At 43.6% G+C, this 23,156-nt stretch overlaps 1 protein-coding gene across 8 annotated transcripts in view; it reads left to right on the forward strand.

The window, feature by feature from the left end:
• Window positions 1–17,878, forward strand: part of Pip5k1a (phosphatidylinositol-4-phosphate 5-kinase type 1 alpha) — a 42,415-nt gene extending 24,537 nt beyond the window's left edge. For 4 of the 8 annotated variants that reach the window (XM_087212747.1, XM_004854014.4, XM_021265900.2 and 1 more), the window contains 12 exons: window positions 734–864; window positions 1,277–1,394; window positions 1,567–1,719; window positions 5,452–5,751; window positions 8,562–8,767; window positions 9,574–9,657; window positions 11,132–11,180; window positions 11,389–11,473; window positions 12,647–12,793; window positions 12,984–13,113; window positions 15,810–15,855; window positions 16,077–17,878. In XM_087212747.1, the coding sequence (XP_087068873.1) occupies window positions 734–864; window positions 1,277–1,394; window positions 1,567–1,719; window positions 5,452–5,751; window positions 8,562–8,767; window positions 9,574–9,657; window positions 11,132–11,180; window positions 11,389–11,473; window positions 12,647–12,793; window positions 12,984–13,113; window positions 15,810–15,855; window positions 16,077–16,112 (1,485 nt within the window). In that variant the 3' untranslated portion in view covers window positions 16,113–17,878. The remainder of the gene's footprint in view (window positions 1–733; window positions 865–1,276; window positions 1,395–1,566; window positions 1,720–5,451; window positions 5,752–8,561; window positions 8,768–9,573; window positions 9,658–11,131; window positions 11,181–11,388; window positions 11,474–12,646; window positions 12,794–12,983; window positions 13,114–15,809; window positions 15,856–16,076) is intronic. The other 4 variants (XM_087212748.1, XM_004854015.4, XM_087212749.1 and 1 more) reach the window with 3 other exon arrangements.
• Window positions 17,879–23,156: the final 5,278 nt, after the last annotated feature.

Consider the following 23,156-nt stretch of genomic DNA (forward strand, 5'->3'; position numbering starts at 1 on the left):
CGAACTCAGGACCTTGTGGTTGGGAGGCAGGTGCGGTGTCACTGAACTAAGTCCCTGGCAGTCTGTTATCCTTGAAACACTTATCAGGCCTTTCTTTAGTGGACTAAAGCTTCTATAACCAGATCGTTAAATCAGAATATTGGTCAATTTCAGTTACATTCTACATTAGATGAATTAAATATCTGGAAGATACTCTGCTAGCAGGAACTTCACAAGTGAGACCTAAGATGAACACAGTGTTATCTTCCAAATACAGACAGGGAGCTGTTGTCTTGGCAGGCCAATAGGAAGGAATGTTTTGCCTAGCCAAGGCTGATTCAGTCCTACCTTTTTTTTTGGTACTGGGGATCGGACTCGGGTCCTTGTGCTTGAGGCAAGTGGCGGAACCACTGAGCTAAATCCCTGGCCCAGTCCTACCTTTATTACTTTGTTTCTTCATTGTCCGACCTGATCTTTTTTTGTTTGTTTTGTTTTTTGGTACTGAGGATTGAACTCGGGTCTTTGAGCTTGAGGCAGTCAGCAGAACCACTTGAGCTAAATCCCTCGCCCTGTCCTACCTGATATTTCCAGGCTTAATTGCAGTGTGAAGCATGGGAATTGTCTCAACTTAGTGTGCGCTACTGGAGGGGCATTTGTTTCCAAGTGTTCCTTCTGACTCCTCTCTCCTGAGTTTTTATAGCTATCATCAGACTTAATTTAGAAACTTTCCTGTCATTTCTTTTCTTTTTCTTAGACAACGTCATCAGCTTTGAAAGGCGCCATCCAGTTAGGCATTACTCACACCGTGGGGAGTCTGAGTACCAAGCCAGAGCGAGATGTCCTCATGCAGGACTTCTATGTGGTGGAGAGCATCTTCTTCCCCAGGTACAAAGGTTCCGCTAATGTTCAGGAGAACATCCTAGAAGATGGGCTTTTTGAAATCAACCTTGGAGCAACTTAAGGGTTTGTGGGTTTGTGGGTTTGTGGTCTGACCAAATTAAGGATGTGTGCAGTCCTTAGGCTGTTCATAATTGGGGCGATGTAGACTGGAGAGTGTGGTGAGCAGATGCCATCCTCCAGGTGCTGCCATGGCCTCCTGCCTGGGAAGTGACCCACTAAAAAAATAATTTAATGCACTCGCTAGAAAGTGGTCTCCTGTGTCTTTGTTCCAGTGAGTGATGGACTCGTCTGTCCCCACTGTCCTCTTAGGAGGAAGTGCTGGCTCCCTCTGGTTTCCCAGGGTGGATTCCCCCTGTGAGAGACTGGGAAGTTAAGGATCTTCTGTTTAACCCCACAGTGAGGGGAGCAACCTGACGCCTGCTCATCACTACAATGACTTCCGGTTCAAGACCTATGCCCCTGTTGCCTTCCGCTACTTTCGGGAACTATTTGGCATCCGGCCTGATGATTACTTGGTAAGCTGCTGATCTTAGAACCCTGTCACTGCAGTATCAGAGGGATATTCCTAGAAGGCTCTCCCTCTTCATAGTCTTGCTGAGGTTTTTCTTTAGAAGTGCATCTGTAGTTGATTTCTGTACTGGGCGGGCTCTGGTATGACTGAATCTTACTGTCCCCTCTTGGCCTCAGTACTCTCTCTGCAGCGAGCCACTGATTGAACTCTGCAACTCTGGAGCTAGTGGTTCCCTCTTCTATGTGTCCAGCGATGATGAGTTCATCATCAAGACTGTGCAGCATAAAGAAGCAGAGTTTCTGCAGAAGCTGCTCCCCGGCTACTACATGGTAAGGGGTCAGGAGACCAGCCATAGTGCTTCCTGCTCTGGACAGGGCTGCAGGAGGCTGTCTTCAGCAGGGCAAAACAGTGTCAGTGCTGTGTTTGAGTGTGTGTGTGCATGCGTGTGTGCACACATGCTTTTTGCCCCATTTCTTTTGTATTTCTGCAGTTAAAGAGGTTTTGTTTTCTATCTTTTTGAGGGGAGGGGTTACTGGGAATTGAACGTGGGCCCTTTGCTCTGAGCTAAATCAGCCCTTATTATTTATTTATTTTGTTTTGGGGTGTTTTTGGTTCTTTTGCTTTTTGAGACAGGGTCTCCCTTTCTAGTCCAGGCTGCCCTTGAACTCACTATGTAGCCCAGGCTGGCCTTGACCTCACAGTGATCCTCCTGCCTCAGCCTCCTGAGTGTTGTGATTACAGATGTGGGCCGCCGTACATGGCACATAAATTCTCCCCCTTGTTGCTAAAAGACCTCGTTGTTAGTATTATTTTAATTGGATTTTAAAATTATTTTTATTAGTACATGTTTGTAGTACATAATGATTACATTCCTCATAGGTAGTTGGTACATGTACCTAACACAATTTAATTTTTTTAAATGTTTTTTTGTCCACTTCTCTTTGCATTCCCTTCTCCCTCTATCTCTTGCTTCCCTTCCCTTTTGCAAAAAATCTGTCTCCCAGTTTCCTATTTATCCATCTTCTATTTTGCTCTTTATTTATACTTTGGATTTCTCATATAAGAGAAACTACCTGCTATTTAAGCTTGCGTGTTTGATTTATTTCGTTATAATCTCAAGGTGTATGCATTTTCCTATAAATGACTCAAGTTTATCCTTCTTTATGGCAGAGTGGTACTCCAGTGTGTATTTATACACATTTGTTTTCTTTATTCATTTATCATTTGGTGGACACATAGGCTACTTCTGAGATTATGTGTTACGTAAACATGGGTATGCGTGTGTCTTATGATGTTTTTAACACTTTCAGGAAGATATCTAGAAGGGAAATAGCTGGGGTGGATGGAATTTCTATTTTTAGAAAAATATCCCATTGTTGCTACTTTCTGAAGCAACTCTGGAAGTCCTATTTTGTGAGTGTCTTTAATTGGGCTGTTGTGTCTTCCTTCATGGTCTGAATTGATTCAAAATGTTTACCTTTCATGATCATTTTGACTTTGGGGAAGAGCCGGACATTGCATGGTGCCAGACCCTCTGATTAAGGTGGATGAGGACACACTGCAGTGTTTTTACAAGCCTGTCTTTCCATTGGCAGGCACTCAATGGCAGCACTCACTGTATTATTGAGCATACCTTTTAAGATACAAATGAGGACTTCAGAACTGCTTCAGAAGTGGCAAGAGCTATGGGATAAGTGTGTTGGAAGCAAGGGAGAACATTTTAAGAGAGACTAATGGAAATTCTTTACTGTTTTATATATATATAAAACATAAAATTTTTTTCCAGTACTGGGGATCAAACTTAGGACCTTGCGCTTGTGAGGCAGGCAGTGCACCACTGAGCTAAATCCCTGGCCTCATTCATTGTATTTTTTTTTGGTACCGGGGATTGAATTTGGGTCCTCGCACTTGCAAGGCAGGCACCGGAACCACTGAGCTAAATCCCTGGCTCTTCATTATATATTTTGATCACTGCTTGTACTATAGCCAGGACTGAGGGCTAAGACTTTTGGAAGATTCTCTTCAAAAATGGCTTTTCTCAGTTTGAGGTAAAATCCATCTATATGTATTTTCATCAGGGTGTTGTTGTTTTTTTTAAGCCTTGAATGAATGTTGAATTTTGTCAAAGGCTCTTTCTGCATCTATTCAGATGACCTGTGATTTTTGTCTCTACTTCCATTTATGGGGTGTCTTACATTTGTGGATTTAGTGTTTGGTGTGTTGAATCACCCTTCTTTCCTGGGATGAAGCTGACCTGGTTATAACGTCTGCCTGTTGTAATGGTTACATTCTCTTTACAAGTGTCTTGTGGTGAGGGTTTTGCATCTGCGTTGGTTAAGGAAACTGACCTGTAGTTTTGTTGTTGTTAGTCCTTGTCCTATTAGAGTAATGCCAGCTTCCAGGAATGATTTTGGCAGTGCCCCTCTCCCTTCTATTTCATGGAAGAGGAATATTGGCGTTAGTTCTTCCCTGATGTTTTGGTAAAATTCTGTGGTGACTCCGTCATGCTTTTCTTAGTTGGTAGGGTTTTTATTATTGCCTGTTCCTGGTCTCATCAGGTTTTGTTTTTTTTCTCTTTTTCTTTCAAGGTTTTCTTTTTCTTTGTGGTTCAGTTTTGGAAATTCATATGTGTCTAGGAATTTATCCATTCCTTTTAGATTGTCCAATTTATTGGAATATGCATTTTCAAAGTAGTTTCTTACAATCTTCCTTTATATCAAGAATCCTTTTTTTTTTGGTATTGGGGTTCGAACTCAGGACCTTGCGCTTGCCAAGCAGGTGCAGTGCCACTGAGCTAAGTCCCTGGGCTTATACTAAGAATCAAAAAATGAGATTATATCAAATTCAAAAGTCCATGGACATCAAAGGAAACAACCAAGAGAATGAAAAAACAACCTACAGAATGGGAAAGATTTTTTTCCAGCCATTCCTTAGACAGAGGAATATATAAAGAACCCTAAAAAGTTAGGAATAGAAGACCCAGTTGAAATGATAGACACCTTTCAAAAGAAGAAGTGAGTACAAATGACCAATAAATACATGAAAAAAATGTTGAGTATATTTGACTGTTAGAAAAATGCAAATTAAAACAACTTTGAGATTCCACAGTACTCAGTAAGAATGGCTATCATCAAGAACTTAAAAAACAACAGATGCTGTTGTGGTTGTGAGGAAAAAGGAACCTTTCCACGTTTTTGGAATATATATTGGTATAACTACTATGGAAAACAGTATGAAGCTTTTTCAAAAAACTAAAAATAGAAATTTCATTTGACCCGCTTATATTCTTTTAGGTATCATTTCAAAGGAGTCATTGTTTTACAGTAATACATGCAGTACAAGTTTATAGCAGCACAAGTCAATAGCTAAATTATGGAAGAGGTCTAAATGCCCATCAACAGATGAATGAAGAAAATGTGGTATATAGACACAATGGAATACTACTGGGCCATAAAGAAGGTTAAATTTGGGTCCGTTTTTGGAAAATGGATGAATCTTGAGATGATAATGCTAAGTGAAATAAATCATTCACAGAAAGTTAAATATCACATGGTCTCTCTAATATGAGAGCTCTCAAATATAAATAAAGAACGAAATAAAGAGAGATAGGAAACAGAGATAGACTGGGGAGAGGAGAAGGGAATCTAGGGACAGAGGGAGCAGGAGGAGAGGGGATGGAAAGTAAAAACGATCAAGATGCGACGTGTATGTACCAATTCCACAAGAGAAATGGAATTATGTGTTGCAAACATACTAATAAATGCATTTTAAACAATAAAATTCTGTCTAAAAAGTCTTGGGAAATGGCTGCCTTCTCTTAAACGCCTCTGAGCATATCTATCTTATATTTCACGTCCTCGGTGGCTGCACACTGGAGGGTCTGTGGTCAGCTTCGTGGTGCACTCATCATTGAGACGGCCGCATTGGAAATGTGTTGTCTGGGCAGACAGACTGTGCCTGAGTCCTGTGTTGGAGACAGAGTCGGGGTGTGTGGAACTTTCCCTTGAGTTTCACTGAAAGGGAACTAACTTGCTCTGTTGCTTTTTCTTCTGTGTCCTCAGAACCTCAACCAGAACCCTCGCACATTGCTGCCTAAATTCTATGGATTGTACTGTGTGCAGGCCGGGGGCAAGAACATTCGGATTGTGGTGATGAACAATCTCTTACCACGGTCGGTCAAGATGCATATCAAGTACGACCTCAAGGGCTCCACCTACAAACGGCGAGCTTCTCAGAAGGAGCGAGAGAAGCCACTGCCCACCTTTAAAGACCTGGACTTCCTGCAGGACATGCCTGACGGTCTCTTCTTGGATGCTGACATGTACAACGCTCTGTGCAAGACCCTGCAGCGTGACTGCCTGGTGAGTCTGTTGCATTTCCTTCTCTCTGACACCAGAAATCCCAACCGTGAAGATAGCTTGGTGTTCTTAGGGATCCGTTCTGTGGAAGATGGACTGTGTTCCTTAATTGTGTGTCCTAGACTGCTTACAAAGTGACTCAGATTAGCTCGTTGCCATGCCACTGTGCTCCTCACAGGGCTTCGCTTCCTTCTCTGGTTAGCCTGGGCCGTGTAGTCACACTTCACTTAAACCAGCACCGTTATTCCTCATATTTGGTCTTGTGGCCAAATTGAGATTCATAAGTTGACAGGTGAGTGATGCTAAAGAAAATCACAGCTGTGGACCCTACTGCTTCAGTTCCGCCTGGACCCAGAGTGTTGCTCCTCTTTCTCAGCAAGAATTTCAGATGTTCAACACTCTGTTCAGACCACTTTCTAACTCCTGTCGCCCTAGCTTTGTTTCTGAAAAACATGACCTAAACTTTCCATCCTGTTCCATCCGTTTATGCTGCCTCTCTTACCAGTTACTAAAGGTATTTGCACTTAGAATTCTTAATGTCCTTTCCCCAACTTCGTGGCTTATTTGAAGCCAGTCCTGTTTGTGTCAGTATACCAGCAAGCTTATCTCATTTATCTTAAGTTTAGGACAATTTTTTCCCCCATTGCTTGCATTTTTTTCTTTTTCTGTCTCTTAGTCTGAACCCTTTGTGTCTTCTCACCACTGTACAGAACTACTCTCCCCATCGACCGCCTCAATGCTAAATAGAGAATACCTCTTCATTCTTCCTCAAATTTTTTGTACCATTTGGCAACAAACTGCTCTCCATTTTCTTTTTTTTTGGTACTGGGGATCGAACTCGGGTCCTTGGGCTTGTGCAGCCAGCGGTGCGACCACTGAGCTAAATCCCCGGCCCATTTTCTTAAGATAATCATCTTTTGGTTTTGGTCATATCTTTCCCTACTAATTTTTCTACATCTGGTTGTCTTTTTTCAAACTGCTTTTGTGAGGTCATTTTCCTCTGCTCAGGCCTTAGTGTTATCTGTCCTTGCCCTGCACTCTGCATCTGCATCCAGGATAATGCCGGTTTGAGTTTGTCTCCTTTAGATGCAAGGGTTAGAGACTTACTCAGCCAATGGGACCAGGCTTTTCCAAATCATAGAAAACAATTTCCCCTCCTTTCCCCTCTGGTTTTGGTTTTTTTGGTACTGGGGATCTAATTTGGGACCTTATGCTTGTGAGGCAGGCGCTGGAACCACTGAGCTAAATCCCCACCCCCTGGTTTTGGTTTTTTGAGACAGGGTCTTGGTATGTAGTTCAGGCTGGCCTTAAACTCAGCGTAGCCAAGTCTGTCCTCAAACTTGCAGCAGTCCTCCTGCCTCAACCTCCTGAGTGCTGAATGACAGGGGTGTGCCACCACACCTGGCAATAGGATGCAGTCTAGGCTTTTGGACATGATACTGCATCATGCTCATTATTGTTTTGCCCCTACCAGCCTTCCTACATTGCCCCTCCTGCCCTTTGGATTTTATCTTATAGCAATACCAGTTATACTTTTCTGTACTTAACATGCTGTTTCTCTTATTTTAGCTCCAGTTTATCCTTCACCGTCATAATTAGATATAACTTCTTGACTGTCTCTTTATTCTTTTATTATGTAAACACTTCCATTTTTGCGCATTAGAAGGTATTATATCTATTTTACATTTTAATACTTTCCTAATTTTACAGTTCTTTAAGGGTAGGAATGTCCTTTTTTCCTTCCTTCCTTCCCCTTTTTTTGGTACCGAGGATCAAACTTAGGATCCTGAGATTGCCAGACAGGTGTGTGCTCCTGAGCTACATCCCTGGTCCTTATTTTTTTTGTTTTTTGTTTTTTGAGAGAGGTTCTTGCTCTATAATTCAGGCTGGCCCTGAACTCATGATGTAGACCAAGCTGGCCTTGAATTTGTGGCAGTCTTCCTGCTTCAGCCTCCCAAGTACTGGCATGCCTGGCCCTTTCTTCCTTCTTCTTCCCTCCATCCCTCCCTTCCTCCTCTTCCTCCTCCCGCCTGTTCTAAATACCATCCTTGGTACTGGGGTTCAAACACAGTACTTCAAACAAACTAAGCACAAACTAGCTCTCTCTGAAGTGCACTCCCGACATGCAAACTTTCCGAGATATTTTTATGTCCCTATAGCAGGCACAGTGCTACTCATGGCAGGGGTTTAGTTAATGTTGAAATGAACTGATACTGACCATAAAAGTTCTGTCACAAGGGCCGGGGATTTAGCTCAGTGGTTCTGCCACATGCCTTGCAAGCACAAGGACCTGAGTTTGATACCTGGTATCAAAAAAAAAAAAAAATACACACTAAAAGTTCTGTCACAAGGTATACTTTTATCAGACCTGCATTGTGGATTCTTTGTAGCACCAGTATGTGTTCCTTGTTCACATACTGAGCATCAAGTAAAAAGAACTTTTTGTGAAGAGATACAAAGAAGAGCAGAGAAGGTCTGGACTAGGCAGTGGGACTTGAAAAAATAATTTGTATTACACAAATTAGAGGAAGGCAAGTGGGTGTAGATACAGAAATAAATAGACTGATGAGAGGGAGCTAATAAACTCTTTTTCAAGGAGTAGAAGATCAAAGGATAATTCTATGGTTAGCCTTGGAAATTCTCCAAGAATAAGTTGTGTTTTTTTTGGTACCAGGGATCGAACTCGGGTCCTTGTGCAGCAAAACCATGGAGCTAAATCCCCGGCCCCTCTCCAAGAATAATTAAAGCATGAGATCTTGAGAAAAAATCCTGATAATTCCAAGGGCTCAGGTCATGTCTTTTCTTTCCGTTAGGTGCTTCAGAGCTTCAAAATAATGGACTATAGTCTCTTGATGTCCATCCACAACATAGATCATGCACAGCGAGAGCCCTTGAACACTGAAACGCAGTACGCAGTTGACACGCGGAGACCGACGTCCCAGAAGGCTCTGTATTCCACAGCCATGGAGTCCATCCAGGGCGAGGCTCGCCGGGGTGGCACCATGGAGACCGACGACCAGTGAGTGGCCGGGGCTCGGGGAGAGCATGAATGCACAGCACTTCTCGAGGAAAGTGCCTGACTTCTGGAAAGGAGTAGCTTTGAGCAGCAGTTAAGCTGGCAACATAAATGCTTATCGAACCATCAAATGAGCTTTCTTAGGAATATAAAAGGAAAGGAAAATGGCTTTTATTTGGGGGTTTAATGTATTTGGGAAGGAGAGCTATCCAGGATGAAAAGACTTAAAATGTTACACTCAAAATCTTAGCCATGTGTCTGTAAATTACAGCTTATCACAGTTCATTATAGACTTCTTTGTGGAAGGCATCTTTCTTACCATCATTGAGTTGTGTAAGTTCAGTTTGTGAAATGCCCTGTGTCTGTTGGATGATTTCATTTTTAGATATCTCATCTTGGAACTTTTTTTTTTTTGGTACCGGGGATCGAACTCGGGTCCTTGTGCTTGCGAAGCAGGCGATGAAACCACCAAGCTAAATCCTCAGCCCTTAGGTATCTCATAATATGACTCTCAGGCAGAGTGTCTTTAGTGGGCAATAAGATACAGAAGTTCTGAAGACTTTTCGGGAGCAGTCCCCATCTTGCTGGGTTGTAGTGATTTCAGAGTCTTTTTGGTAGCGCTGGGGTAGGAATGGTAGGCAAGGAGATTAGAGAGATTCTTACGGTTGGAGGAAGGAGTCTCACACTCTTGCAGTTTATGGAGGGTTGGTCAGTTATATTTAGATCTATCTCAGTTCCATCCTGATTTGACTCAAGATTAGGAGAAGTTTCTAACAGATTTCTAATTCTTCCCTTTTTGTCTTCCCCAGCATGGGTGGCATCCCTGCCCGCAATAATAAAGGGGAAAGGCTTCTGCTTTATATTGGCATCATTGATATTCTGCAGTCTTACAGGTGAGGAGCATGTGGACCCCAGGTTAGACAGGAAGGGTGTGGAAGCCACTCACACTGCTTTGTTAGATGGGTTTGTTGTTAAGTTCTTCCTTGGACAAGAACAGTGAGTTGCAGACACTTAACTCAGTGATTTTTTTCAGATGGTTGACTTCTTTCTTGGCTTCCCTCCCTTGCCACCTCCCCACTCATGATATGTACCTTCTATGGAAGGCTGAGTCAGTGCTCGGAAGTGCCAGGTGGAACACACCATCTGCCTGGCTCTTCGTGCAAACCCTGTGAGATGAGTCATCTCCATATTGGGAGGAAGTTGGAAGCACATACCCCTTTCCACAGGGGAGGGATTTCTGTAAAAACTGCTGGCCCCTGAGAGTAAGCGGCAGCGGAGTGCTGCTGAGGGAGAAGCAGGGCTCATTAGATCCCAACTTTGCTTCTGTAACCTTCTGGTACTAATGAGCACTAGACGATACTTGATTTACTGATTCAGAGTATTATCCAATTTTTTTAAATAATTAATTTTTAATTTATTTTTGGATTTTTTGAGACAGGGTCTTACTGTGTAATCCAGGCTGTCCTCAAGCCTGTGGTTATCCTCCTCCTTCAGCCTCCCCAGTGCTGGGATCACAGGCATGTGCTACCACTCCTGGCAGGTTATCCAGGCTCTCGGGCTCTTGCACATCTGTTTCTTCAGCTCAACTTGTTTTTTGTTTGTTTTCCGGTACCACAGGTCGAACTCAGGACCTTATACTTAGCAGGCAGGAGCAGTGCCACTGAGCTACATCCCAGGCCCCCCTTTTCTGTTTTTTTTTTTTTTTTTTTTTTTTTTTTTGGTACTGGGGATCAAACTCAGGACCTTGTGCTTTTGAGGCAGGCAGTGGAACCACTGAGCTAAATCCCTAGCCCTTATTCCTTTTTGAGACAAGGTTTCACTAAGCTGCCCAGGTTTGCCTCAGACTTGCTGTCTTCCTACCTCAGTCTCCCAGGTAGTTGGGATTGCAGGTGTGGGCCCTTGTGCCTAGCCTCTGCAGTTAATATTCTTGTCCCTCACTTGCTAGGGACATATAAACTGCTCTTTTCTCATGGGGATTAATTAACTTACCTAGAAACAGCATTGGTCTACATGCTGAACTAGCACTGCCATGTGGAAAGCCAGTGTACCATAATATGTGTTTTTCTAGCTTTTATTTTTCATTTTTTTGGATGGGTGGGGTTGAAGTAGTCCATGCTGGCTTTGAACTCACTGTGTGGTACAGGGCGGCCTCGAACTTGCCATGATCCTCTTGCTTCAGCCTCCTGTTACAGGGACTATAGGTGTGCACCACCACACTTGGCTGCTTTTCTAGCTTTTGTCTTTTCAAGGTTTTTTAAAAAAAATTGTCGTTGCACCTTTAAACCTCTAAAACAAACCAAAAACCCCCAAAGTATTAAGCGCTCTCATTTAATACCAATGTGTGTGATACAAATTTTTTCTTGGCAGGTTTGTAAAAAAGTTGGAGCACTCTTGGAAAGCACTGGTACATGATGGGGTGAGTAGCAGTCAGGGAAAGCCTCCTCCTGCTTCTGCTTCTCACTTCTCATTTGCCCCCCTTGATTTCTTCCATGCATTTTAAATTTCATTTCTGGCTTTTATCCTTCTCTGAGGTCTCTGTGTAGGGGAAAATGGCCCTTGATCTACAGATCCTCTTGCTGGCACACTCGGTCTCTAACTGTGTAGCCCTCTCTTCTGCTCTGCAGGATACTGTATCAGTGCACCGTCCAGGCTTCTATGCTGAACGATTCCAGCGCTTCATGTGCAACACGGTGTTCAAGAAGATCCCCCGTAAGTGGCTTCTACCAGATGACCCCCCAGTGGCTCCCTTACCCCAGCACATGGGGGGCAGGACACTTCTGTCAGGGAGCTACAAAGGCCAGAGGCCTCTTCCGCTCTGCCTGCACCCCGTGAGAGCTACTTCTCGTCCTTATGTCACTCACTCTGTCTGTCCCAGTCGTTTCCAAGTTGCTGCTTTCCCCCCGGCTCTCCCTACATGTGTCACTGAGGTGAGGGTCATTTCTGGGGAATTGGTGGGATTGCAAAACAAGAATGTGTAGTTGTGGATGTAGAATCTATGCCACATGCTCAGATAGAGCGAAACGTGTTCAGAAATAGAGGAGGCTATTGCTGATATCTTTCTCTTTCAGTGCATATCTCAGGTGCCAAGGAGTTCTGTCTAGTTAAATGGTTAAAGCATTACTGATTTGTTTATCAAGTTTTCTTAATCTGTTCCTTGGTTTGGAGGTGCCAGTATTTTTTTTCCAAATCCTGCATGCTATTGCTACTGGCAAATTGTAGTTTCTTCTTCCCTCTCCTCATCAAAGACATTAGTTCCATAGTGAGGTAAAAGGGACCTAGCCATGCCATGTCTGAAGGGGCATGGAAAAATCCTTTTTTATTTTTGTTTTTGTTTTTGTTGATTTATTTTGAGACAGGGTCTCGCTATATAGTCCTGGCTGGCCTAGAACTTGTGGTAATCCTCTTTCTTACCTCAGCCTCCTGAGTGCTGGGACTAATGGTATGTGCCACCACACCAGCCCTTTTCTGTTTTGATGCATAATAATGTGAATTACATTGCTGTGTACATAAGTGCTTAGAAGATGTAGAGTGAAAGGGTCATCTTTGTTATGTTTTCCTGGGGCTACTACCAAAGAACAAGGGAATTAGTGAAGAGAGGACATCTCTTCAGGCAAAGGCAGAGCCATCAGGATTGCACTGGGGGCTGGGGAAGGGGCATATGCACATGTCGCCTTTGCTGGAGGCTTTCTGTTTCTTTCCAAAGGGAAGAGAGACCTTCCTTCTAAATAGCACTTCCTAGAGCCCATCTTTGTGACAGCCCTTCCTCCTGCTTTGCTTCAGAATAACTTTGGGTGTGCGTTGGTGATAACTGGCAGTTTGTATCTGTGTCTTGGTGACGGTTTCAGAGGTTGGTGCTAAGTAGGCTCTCTTTCCCTTTTGAAGTGAAGCCCTCTCCTTCCAAAAAGTTTCGGTCTGGCTCATCTTTCTCTCGGCGAGCAGGCCCCAGCGGCAACGCCTGCATTACTTACCAGCCGTCGGTCTCTGGGGAGCACAGAGCACAAGTGACAACAGAGGCGGAAGTGGAGCCAGGTCAGCGCCAGGGTGGGGTGCCTTTGTGATTGTGTTTTTCTCCCCTCCCTTCTGAGTCCTTCTCTGGTCAGGACCTCCACCCCCCATTTCTGTCTAGGAAAAGCCAAGTCGCTACTTGTTTTTCCCCTCATTCTCATTGCTCATCTCTTCTGTTTCATTTATTGATTTTCTCCCCTTTTCTCTTTTCCAGATGTCCACCTTGGTCGTCCTGATGTATTACCTCAGACTCCACCCGTGGAGGAAGTCAGCGAGGACTCACCTGTTTCTGGCCCTGGTTTCTCACATGTAGTTGGAGAGACTTTGCAAGTACTAAATACGAGGTTGGTTCCTTGACCCCTTTCACCATGTGATCATAGTCTCCCTCCATAATTTTTTTTTGTAGTACTAAGGATCAGACTCAAGGGCTCACACATCCCAGGCAAGTGTTCTGCCACTGTATTACATCCCCAGCCTTTTTTTTTTTTTTTTGTAGACAGGGTCTCAATATGTAGTTCAGGCTGGCCTTGAACTCACTATGTAGCCCAGGCTGATCTTGAACTCTCACTTCTTCTGCAGGAATTGAGGCAGCGATTCTCCTGCCTCAGCCTCTGGAGTGCTGGAATTACACGTGTGTGCCACCATGCTGAGACTTGAGACTTTTTTTTTGGTTCCGAGATTGAACTCGCATCCTTGAGCTTGCACAGCAGGTGGTGAAACCACTGAGCTAAATCCCCGGCCCCTCTTTGATTAGGTTTTAAAGTGTGAGAACAATGTTTTATGGCTCCTAGCTTCACCCTTTGGACTCTGGATTTTGTCCTGAATTTTCCTTTTTTGTTAAAGCTAGAATGTGTTTGCATGTAAGCCGCTTACTCAGCCTGCTTCTTTCCAGTAGTTTAGTTGGGGGAGAGAGATATGGTGGTTTCTTCATTTTGCAGTTTTTGTCCCTTTTGGTCCTAACTGGCAGTGTTTCTGATAGAATTTCCTTATAGGTTTTACTTCCTGCCTGTGATTATCACTGAGATTCACTCCATAGACAGATGCATACCCATAAATAGCTTCTTGATAAGCCCGACAGTTTACAGTTTACATACCCTGTGTTTTCAGCTGAGAGGCTCTGTGAGACATGCACATGATTATTTTTCTGCTTTGGCAGTGCTGGTTGGGGATTGAACTCAGTGCTTCACACGTGCTAGGCAGGTGCTCTAAGAATGAGCTACTTTCTCAGCCCCTTTTGTGTTTTTGTTTTTTTGTTTTGGTACCAGGGATCGAAATTGGGTCCTTGCGCTTGTCCAGCAGGCGGTGAAACCACTGAGCTAAATCCCCGGGCCCCCCTTTTATTTTGTTTTTTTTAAATATATTCATCTTGGCCTGGGGATTTAGCTCAGTGGCGCTGTGCCTGCCTCACAATCCCTGGTACCAAAAAAAAAATGTATTTGTCTTTATTTTGTTAGTACTGGGAATTGAATCCAGGGCCTTTGTCTTAATTACTTGCTCATTGCTGAGACAAAATACTTGACACCCAAAGTTAAGAGGGGAAAGGTTTATTTAACGCACGGTTTGTAGAGACATTTAGACACAAGCTAACAGCTTTCATGCTGAGCTATGTCCCTTGCCTTTTTTCGGTCTTGAGATAGGGTACTCACTAAACTGTCCAGACTGGACTAAAACTCAAAGATGCTTCAGCATCCCAGAGTGCTGGCATCACAGGCATGTGCCACCATGCTTCTCTCTTTTTCTGAGATCTTAATGAAGTGTCTTACTGTCATACCCTTGTCTTCATCTTCATCCTATTTTCTTGACAGTGCCCTGGGATTTGATCCTTGCTCAAGATTTTTCAGTGTTAAGGTCGAGTATGGTGGTGACCACCTGTAATCCCAGCAGTCGGGGAAGCTGATGCAGGAGGATCACAATTTTAAGCCCAACTTGGACATCTTAGTGAGACCCTGTCTCAAAAAGAGAAGAAAAAAACAGCTGAGGAAGTTTATCAGTGCAAAGGCCCTGGGTTTAGTCCCCAGTACGGTTTTTTTTTTTTTCAGACAGAGTCCTGCTATATAGGTCAGGCTGCCCTTGAACTCATGTCAGTCCTCCTACCTCAGCCTCCTGAGTGCTGGGATTACAGGTGCCACTGGTGATTAATCCTCAGTACTTTAAAAAAAATTTAATTTTAGCATTGTTTGCTCTCTGGAGTTCAAAATTTTAAAAAATTTCTCTCAAGTCCTGGCTTTTTGTTTAGTATTTCTTCTCTTTATTTGCTTTCCTTCTCCTTTTACTATAAGGTTCAAGGAAGCAGGTCATGGGGCTGGCAGGTAATAGCTTAGTGGTAGAGCATGTAGTTAAGCATAGTACCACCAGAAAAAAAAAGGTTGATACTCTGCACTTTTAAAGCAAGGTGTGGTTTTTGATGTTTTGGAAGGCTGAGGCAGGAGGGTCATAAGGTTCCACCCCGCCTGGGCTACATAGCAAGTTCTAGGCCAACCTGGACTACATAGTGAGATTTTGTCTCAAAAAATAGTAATAATAAAAATAAGAGACATATAAAAATTCGTAAAGGGCTAGTTGTAGTGGTGCACAGCTATAATCCCAGCTACTTGGGAGTTTGAGACAGGAGGATTGCAAGTTTGAGGCCAGCGTGGGCAAATTAATGAGACCCTATTTCAGAATAAACAAAAAGGGGCGAGGGGCATCGCTCGGTGGTAGAATGCTTGCTTGCTCAGAACACAGAAGGCCTTGGATTTCGTCCTTGGTGCTGAAAAAGAAAAAATACTACTTAATTAAAATAATGGGATTTTTTTGTTTTCTTTTTTGGTACCAGAGATCGAACTTCGGTCCTTTGCGCTTGCGCAGCAGGCGGTGAAACCACTGAGCTAAATCCCCGGCCCAATAATGTGCTTTTTATTAAATCTAATACCTTCTTTTTTCTGAATTCTACATTGATTCTGAAGGGAAATGTGAAGAAACAGTGTCAGATTTGACCTCACAGGAAAATCCTTTTTTAATCTTCTAATTCTTTTCTCTGTTTCTTGTTTCTTCCTCTTAGTTCAGCTTTGGAAAAGCTTGAAATTACAGAGGAGGAGTTCCCCCATGTGAGTGTCTGGTGTGCGGGAGGGGAGGCTTTCAGAGGTGTAAAGGAGTCCAGACGGAGTGGGGGTGGGGAAGAGGGCAGTGGGCAAAGGGAAGGAGGCAGCGGATGGGGTTAGAGGCCTGGGTGCCCCCAGTCGTGCTTTTTATCAATTTTATGGTTTTGTAACTCGTCCTTGGAAAATGAGGATGAAGTAGAAGAAAATGTCTTAACTTTGTTCCCTAGGTTGAAGTTAACTTGAGTTCCATCCCTGCCTCCTAATCTCAAGCTCCACACCCTTGACTTTACACCCTTTGCCTTCTCAGTGAGCAACAAACCTCAGAAGACTGGAAACAAGACCCCACTGTTGCTGTGATATCAGGATGTTGGCCCTTGCCCAAGAACACTCAGTTTTCTTCTTGGTCATCAAAAACAAACAAACCAAAAAGGAGTTTAATAAGGAGCTAGGGGAGCTCCGCCTCCTTCATGATGAGGAAGCAGTTCTTCCCCGGCCTCTGAGTGGGCGTTGGTGCCTTGGACAGTTGAGGACAGCAGCAGCCCTTCCACTCCAGAGTCGGCTGGTGCGGAGTTCTGCCGGGCCAGCCTCGGCTTCCACAGTCGAGTTTCTTCAAACTCCCATTGTTTGTGCTGGCAGTGGGCTTGCTGGACTTTGCGGTTCTCCTCCCGTCGTGCACCTTTCTCCAGGAGCTGGACTCTCACTTCCTCAGGACACACTGCTGGTACCCGATCCCCTGCCTTCTTCCCTCTGGTCACTGGAGGAAGACCCTGGAATTGTTGTAAAGGGTTTTGGGGGAATAAGGGTTTTTAACCATCTCTGTCTTCTTCCTTTTTTCTTTCAAAAGGACAAGAACAAAGAGCACACAACACAATTTCAAAAGTCAGAGATACCTGCTCCTAGGGTTCCCACAGATGAGCCGCAGTGGCTGTGAAACGGAAATGTGGCAGTTGCTCTGCCAGCAGCAGCTCCTGTCAGCTCCTCACAGGATGAGGACATTCTTAAGGCCAAGAGATGAAAAGAGTGGGACCTGTGGCCATCCTTGCCCCTTTTGTTAAAACAATGGGGCTGCCACGGGTTAGGAGGTGAGAGCCCTCCCCAGGCAGGACCCACTCACTAATACTTGGAAGTTTGAAATGTATTCTAGTCATTTTTCTAAATATGAAGATGTATCAGATGAATTTTAGACCATTCTTCCAAAGGAGATTTTTTTCTTTGTTCTTCTTGTCGTTTTGAGCAATGTTCTGCTATTTGTGGAGCTGCGGTGGACAGAAGCCTGTGTCTGCTGAACAGGCCGTCCGCCTCAGTGAAGCGAGAGAAGGTTCTCTTCAGCCCAGGGGAGCCAGCAGACACTTGTCTTTTTTTTTTTTTTTTTTTTTTTTTTTTTTTTGGTACCAGGGATCGAACTCGGGTCCTTGTGCTTGCGTAGCAGGCGTTGAAACCACTGAGCTAAATCCCTGGCCCAACAGACACTTGTCTTGATGACTCCGTAACCGTCCGTGCTCTTTTCCCGCTCTGTGCAGGGACTTTGGAAGGGGGCCCCACGAGCCCTGTCCTCCCCTTCTCTGAGTTGTGATTGTCCTTCCGATCAGTCCGCTCTTCTCAGGGCAAGAAGGCGGCCTGGTGTATGTGGCAGGTGGTCGAAGTCCTGCAGTCTCTTCTCCATCCCACCCTACCGTGGTAGTAGGTTAGCCTGTACCCCGAGTAACTGTCTATATTAGACACCCCCAGCCAGTTTCTGGCTCCCTGTCTTTGCTGCCGTGTTCTTTTTTACAGGAAGAAAAGAAACAATTCTTGCTATTTTTTTCATAATTTACTATTTATGACGTATTTAAGTGTTTTATTCAGGACAGTGTTCTGTAAGGGATGGGAGGGAATATTTGAGGGAGGATCTCAGAGAAAGGAATGGGGACTCAACATTTTTATGAAGTGTTACTATTTGCCTCTACTTTGTATTGTTCAGAAATGGCAAATGCAATTTAAAAGTAATAAATACCTGGTTTTAATGTATTAAACTTTATTCAGTTCTTTAGACCTGGTTTTTCTTCTTTGTTACTCTTGTTCCGTTTTTGTCATTTTGGTATTGGGGATTGAACCCAGGGACTCAAACATGCTAAGCACGTGCTCCACCGCTGAGCTGCACCTCTGCCTTCTCCCTTTTTTTTTTTTTGGTACCGGGGATCGAACCTGGGACCTTGTGCTTGCGAGGCCGGTGGCAGAACCACTGAGCTAAATCCCCCCGCGCCAAAGTAATGCTCTCATGTTTCTTTGGCACCAGGAATTGAACTCGGGACCTTGGGCTTTCAAGGCAGGTGGTGGAACCACTGAGCTAAATCCCCAGCCCTCCCTTCACTTCTTACTCATAGTCCACCTGCTCCACCTCTGTCACCCAGGCCCAGCTTTGTTCATGTTGTCATCCTTCCCAGTTTCCCCTACTCCAGCTTCAGTCTGACTCTGGTTCTCAATCCCTGCTTGCCAGCCCCTTCACCATAATTTAACAGGGAGAAGAGGCAAGGAAGATGGAAAAGCAAGCGTGGTATTGGGTGGCCATAGGTTCCTTGCTTTTCCTTCTGGATTCCTGGCCGTAGGGTATACTAAAGCACGAAAATGGCTTCTTTCCATGAGGTTGAAACTAGGCTAAGAAAGCCAGGCATGGTACCACACCCCTGTAATCCCAGGACTTGGGAGGCTGAGGCAGGAGGCCAGTTTTAGTGAGCTTGAGGCCAGCCTGGGTTACACAGTTCAAGGTCAGCCTGAACAAACTTGTCTCAAAAGAAAAAAAAAAGTTTATTCCAAGTTAGAGAAGCTTTCGGAAAGCAAGTTCACTAAACATTGTTCCTTCCATGCCACTGTTCCCTGTCCTGTTCAGATCATTCTTACAAATATTTATGTAGCAGCTATGTCCAAGGTAATTAGAGGTCAAAAGAAGTAATTGGCTTCAAGAGCTTATAATATCCAGGGGAGAAACACATACACAAATACATTAGGAAAAATTGGATGTGATACTGCTAAGAATTTAAGCTCTTTGAAAGAGTGGTACAAAGTATAAAAGTGGAAGGAAATCAGAGGTTACGGTGGGCCGCAAGTTTTGGGGAAAGTTTCCCAGCAGCGCAAGGACCTGGCACGTGAGAGTGGTCTGTTTTAGAGAATAGGAAGAGACGGTGGTGGGCATATTGCACTAGGTATGGGTGGAGGTGACATCAGATGCCCTGCCTGCTTCTAGACTGAGAAACCATACTGTATAGACAGGAACCATGGAGTATTTTTTTTTTTTTGGTACCGGGGATCGAACTCCGGTCCTTGTGCTTGCACAGCAGGCGGCAAAACCACTGAGCCAAATCCCCGGCCCCATGGAGTATTTTTTTTTTTTTTCAATTTTTAAAACAACCCCACAAAGTTTAATGGACAGGTGAAGAGTAGGCATATCTGGCCTTGTTCCCCACCTTAGGGAGAAAGCACTGTATCTTCTCCATTCATATAAGGTGTTTTTGCTGAAAGTATAGAGTACATGGCTTATCTGTTGAGAAGGTTCTGTTCTACTTCTAGTCTCCTAATAGCTAGCTTTACCATGAACAGCTGTAGAATTTAATCCAATACTTTTTCTCCAACTAGTGACAGGATCATATGGCTTTTTCCTTTCCTCTGTTAAAATGATGACTTTTGGGGGTGGATCTTCCAATGCTGAACCAACACTGCCATCCCAATAATAAAACCACTTTATACATACTGCCCCCAAAAAAGTTTCTGAGGTTTGAAAAAAAAAAACTTTATTATTCACTAAACACACACATACACAAAAATTAAAATTATTCAAAGAAAAGCAATGCAAGGGAAAAAACTATAATAATATTCAAATATAATAAACTCAACCAAAGCAAAACAGAAGTTCTTAAACATTTTTCCATGTAATTTAAAAAAACATGTCAAGCATTAACAAGACATCAAAGGATGTGATTTGTTTTAGAAAGATTTTTAAAACTGCTATTGAACAAATAGTGGTCTAGAAAAAAATTCTAATTAGCTAGTAGACTCCACATAGGCCAAATTTTTAAAATTTAAATTTCAATGCAGTCATGTGACACATGATGGAAAAATAATTGAAAAATATGTTATTAAGCAGTTTCATCTGTGTGTATCGCAAAGTACCACACTGCCAACTTCTAAGTGCAAACTGAAAAGGTATATGTCAATCATCTGTGATGGCCCCTTGATATTATGCAAATTGCACTTAAACACGAGATACATGAGGCTACCACTGGCATAGCAGCACATTGTTTTACAGTAAACTCATATAAGTAGGATTATGCTCTGAAGGATGAAAAGCACAGCATGTTATGATGAGTACCTAAAACAGTAACAGTCATTTATCACACTATCAGGTACTGTGTACTGTACATAGTTGTATGTGCTTCTCCTGGAAACACCCTTCTCTCCTTTGATCTCAGTGACTCTTCCTTTCCAACCCACTGATGAGCTCCAGCCTAGTCTCTATCTACATCTCTTTCTAGAGTTTTAAACACAATCTATATATGGATTCTTTACAGATTCCAGCCTGTAACTGATCCCTCCCCTTCCCCTCTTGCCACCTCTACCCCTTTGAACCTTTTCTTCCTATTTCAGATTATCAGTTATTCATTTTAATCATTTTAATCCTTAATTACACTTTCAGTTTCTCACACCAGAGAAACTATTCGGTATTTACACGTGTGTGTCCTATGTATTTCACTTAAAGAGGATAGCCTCAATATGCATCCATTTAGCTATAAATGTCTCTAGTTTCTCGTTTATGGCTGAGTAGTACTCATGGAGTATTTTAAAAAATAATAATAAAATAGTTCAGGGCTGGGAGGTGTAGTTTAGTGGCAAAGTGCTTGCCTCAGGTGTGAGGTGCTGAATTCGATCCTTAGAACTGGGGGAAAAAAGGAGAGACTGGTCTGGACAGTGTTCTATCAGGTTGCACTGAAAAGGCAGGCCTGGGTGGCGTGCGGGGAATGATGGGATGGCAACAGGAGCGGAGAAAAACAACTTTGTGCTGGAAAGATCAGATTGGAAGAGGAACTGGGGATCCTGTTTTGATTTTGACTTTGCCCACGGGCTCCGCCCTCAGTGTTTTGGTTTTTTGTCCTTTTTGACTTTTTTTTTTTTTTTTGGTACCAGGGATCGAACTCGGGTCCTTGAGCTTTCGAGGCAGGCGGCGGAACCACTGAGGTAAATCCTCGGCCCTTTTTTGTCTTTTTTGAGACAAGTTCTCACCACATAGCCTGGGCTGGACGGACACCTACCTCAGCCGCCTGCTGGGATTACAGGCCTGCGACACCAGGCCGGCTAGGCTTATCCCTCAGTGAGCTTCGGTAAGAGAAAACATTTTTCCAAACAGGCATTGGATCTGGGTGTGTTTTAGGCACAAATGTTATTTGCCAGCCTGTCACTCGCTCCCTTTTCAGGGCGCTGCAACTGGGAAAGCCCTGCGTTAGATCCCTTTCGTGGTCAAAGGGTCCCTCTAGTGGTGGATGGCAGTAAGTGTTCATTCTGGAGCTGTCCACTAATTTAGATTTAGATACAAATGCGTAGTGTCTGTTATTGTAAAACTTCTGTACAAAGGGAAATCAAAACCACGGGCTAATAAAGTTGGAGATCCTCTCCTGGTCCATGTTTTAAGCATGTCACTCAGTTATTCAGAAAGGCATTCACGTCGTCGTCGGAGCCTCATTCCTTTTTAGATTAGGAAATATTTATTGAGGGTTAAACAGTTCCTGCCTGAGAGGAACAGTAGGGAACCTGGAAAGTAGGTTGCTCCTCATTCATCATTCTTTCCTCTTTCCGGGGATCGAACTCAGAACCTTGCTCTTTCGAGGCAGACACAGAGCCACTGAGCTAAATCCCCAGCTCATTCATCATTCTTTAAACAAAGATAATGCCAGCTGAAATAATTCCAGGTTAAACAATTAATACTTTTAGCTTTTCAAGGACATGAAAAACCAGGTAATTATAAAATCTTCCAAAATCATTTAAAAATTCATGACGAGTGTGGTAGCCCACGTCTGTAACCCGTACATGCAGGAGGTGGAGGCAAGAGGATCCTATGAGTTCAAGGCCAGCCTGGGCTACATATCAAGACTTTTTAAAGAAAGAATTTTGGCTGGCCATGTTGGCACATGACTAATTTCAGCGCTTAAGATGCTAAAGCAAGAGGATCTCTCAGAGTTCAGGGCCAGCCTGGACTCCATAGTGAGACTCTGTTTTAAAAAAAAATGTTACGGGCCGGGGATTTAGCTCAGTGGTTCCACCACCTGCCTTGCAAGCACAAGGATCCGAGTTCGATCCCCGTTACCGAAAACCAAACAAACAATAATGTTACAAAGGATCTGCTTGCTGATTCCAATTTCTCTTCTCATCTCCACCCCTGGGATTTTTTTTAATGAAAAAAAAAAATTTTTTTTTTTTTTTGGTACCGGGGATCGACCTCTGGTCCTTGAGCTTGCGCAGCAGGCGATGAAACCACTGAGCTAAATCTCTGGCAAAAAAAAAATTTTTTTGGAGACAGTGTCATTACATAACTACATCCAGGCTGGCCATGACTCAGCGATCCTCTGGTCTCAGCCTCCTGAGAGCTGGGATTACAGGCATGTGCCACTCTATCCAGGATTTTTTTTTTTTTTTCCAGTACCGGGGATCGAACTCGGGTCCTTGTGCTTGCGAGGCAGGCGGCAGAACCACTAAGCTAAATCCCCGTCCAGGATTTGTTTTTAATTGTGGAAATTTAATGAACTGCCATAACCCTTCAATAACTATCGTCATAAATACTGCCGATTTTATTTATACTTTATAACTCACCCTCACTTTCTGTACCACCAAAGGATTAAATTAATCCTAGGCATCATGTCCTTTCGTCCACACATATTCTGACATATGATTTAAGTGATATGGATCCTGCCCCACTCATGCTGAGGATCTAATACAAAGTGCCTGTGCAGCTGAGCAAGTGCTCTGCCACTGAGCCACACCCCCAGTCCTGATAAAGACTCATATACACAAACAATGTAATATTATTCTCAGCCAAAAATCAGTGTTCAAAGTTGCCAAATTGTCTTACAAATAGGTTGAATGTTTTGTTTTTGTTTTTTGAGACAGAGTCTTGCCATGGAGTTTAGTCTGGTCTTGAACTCACTATGTAGCAAAAGCTGACCTCGAACTCTCCAGGTCCTCCTGCCTCAGCCTCTCAAGTGCTGGGATTACAGGCATGCACCACCACTCCTGGCATTACAAATAGGTTTTTGCTTTTGTTTTGTGGTGATGGTTATTGAACCTAG

Source organism: Heterocephalus glaber, unplaced genomic scaffold (genome assembly GCF_053883595.1).
Source record: "Heterocephalus glaber isolate CG9 unplaced genomic scaffold, H.glaber_assembly_v1.0 deba00001442, whole genome shotgun sequence".
NCBI lineage: Eukaryota > Metazoa > Chordata > Mammalia > Rodentia > Bathyergidae > Heterocephalus > Heterocephalus glaber.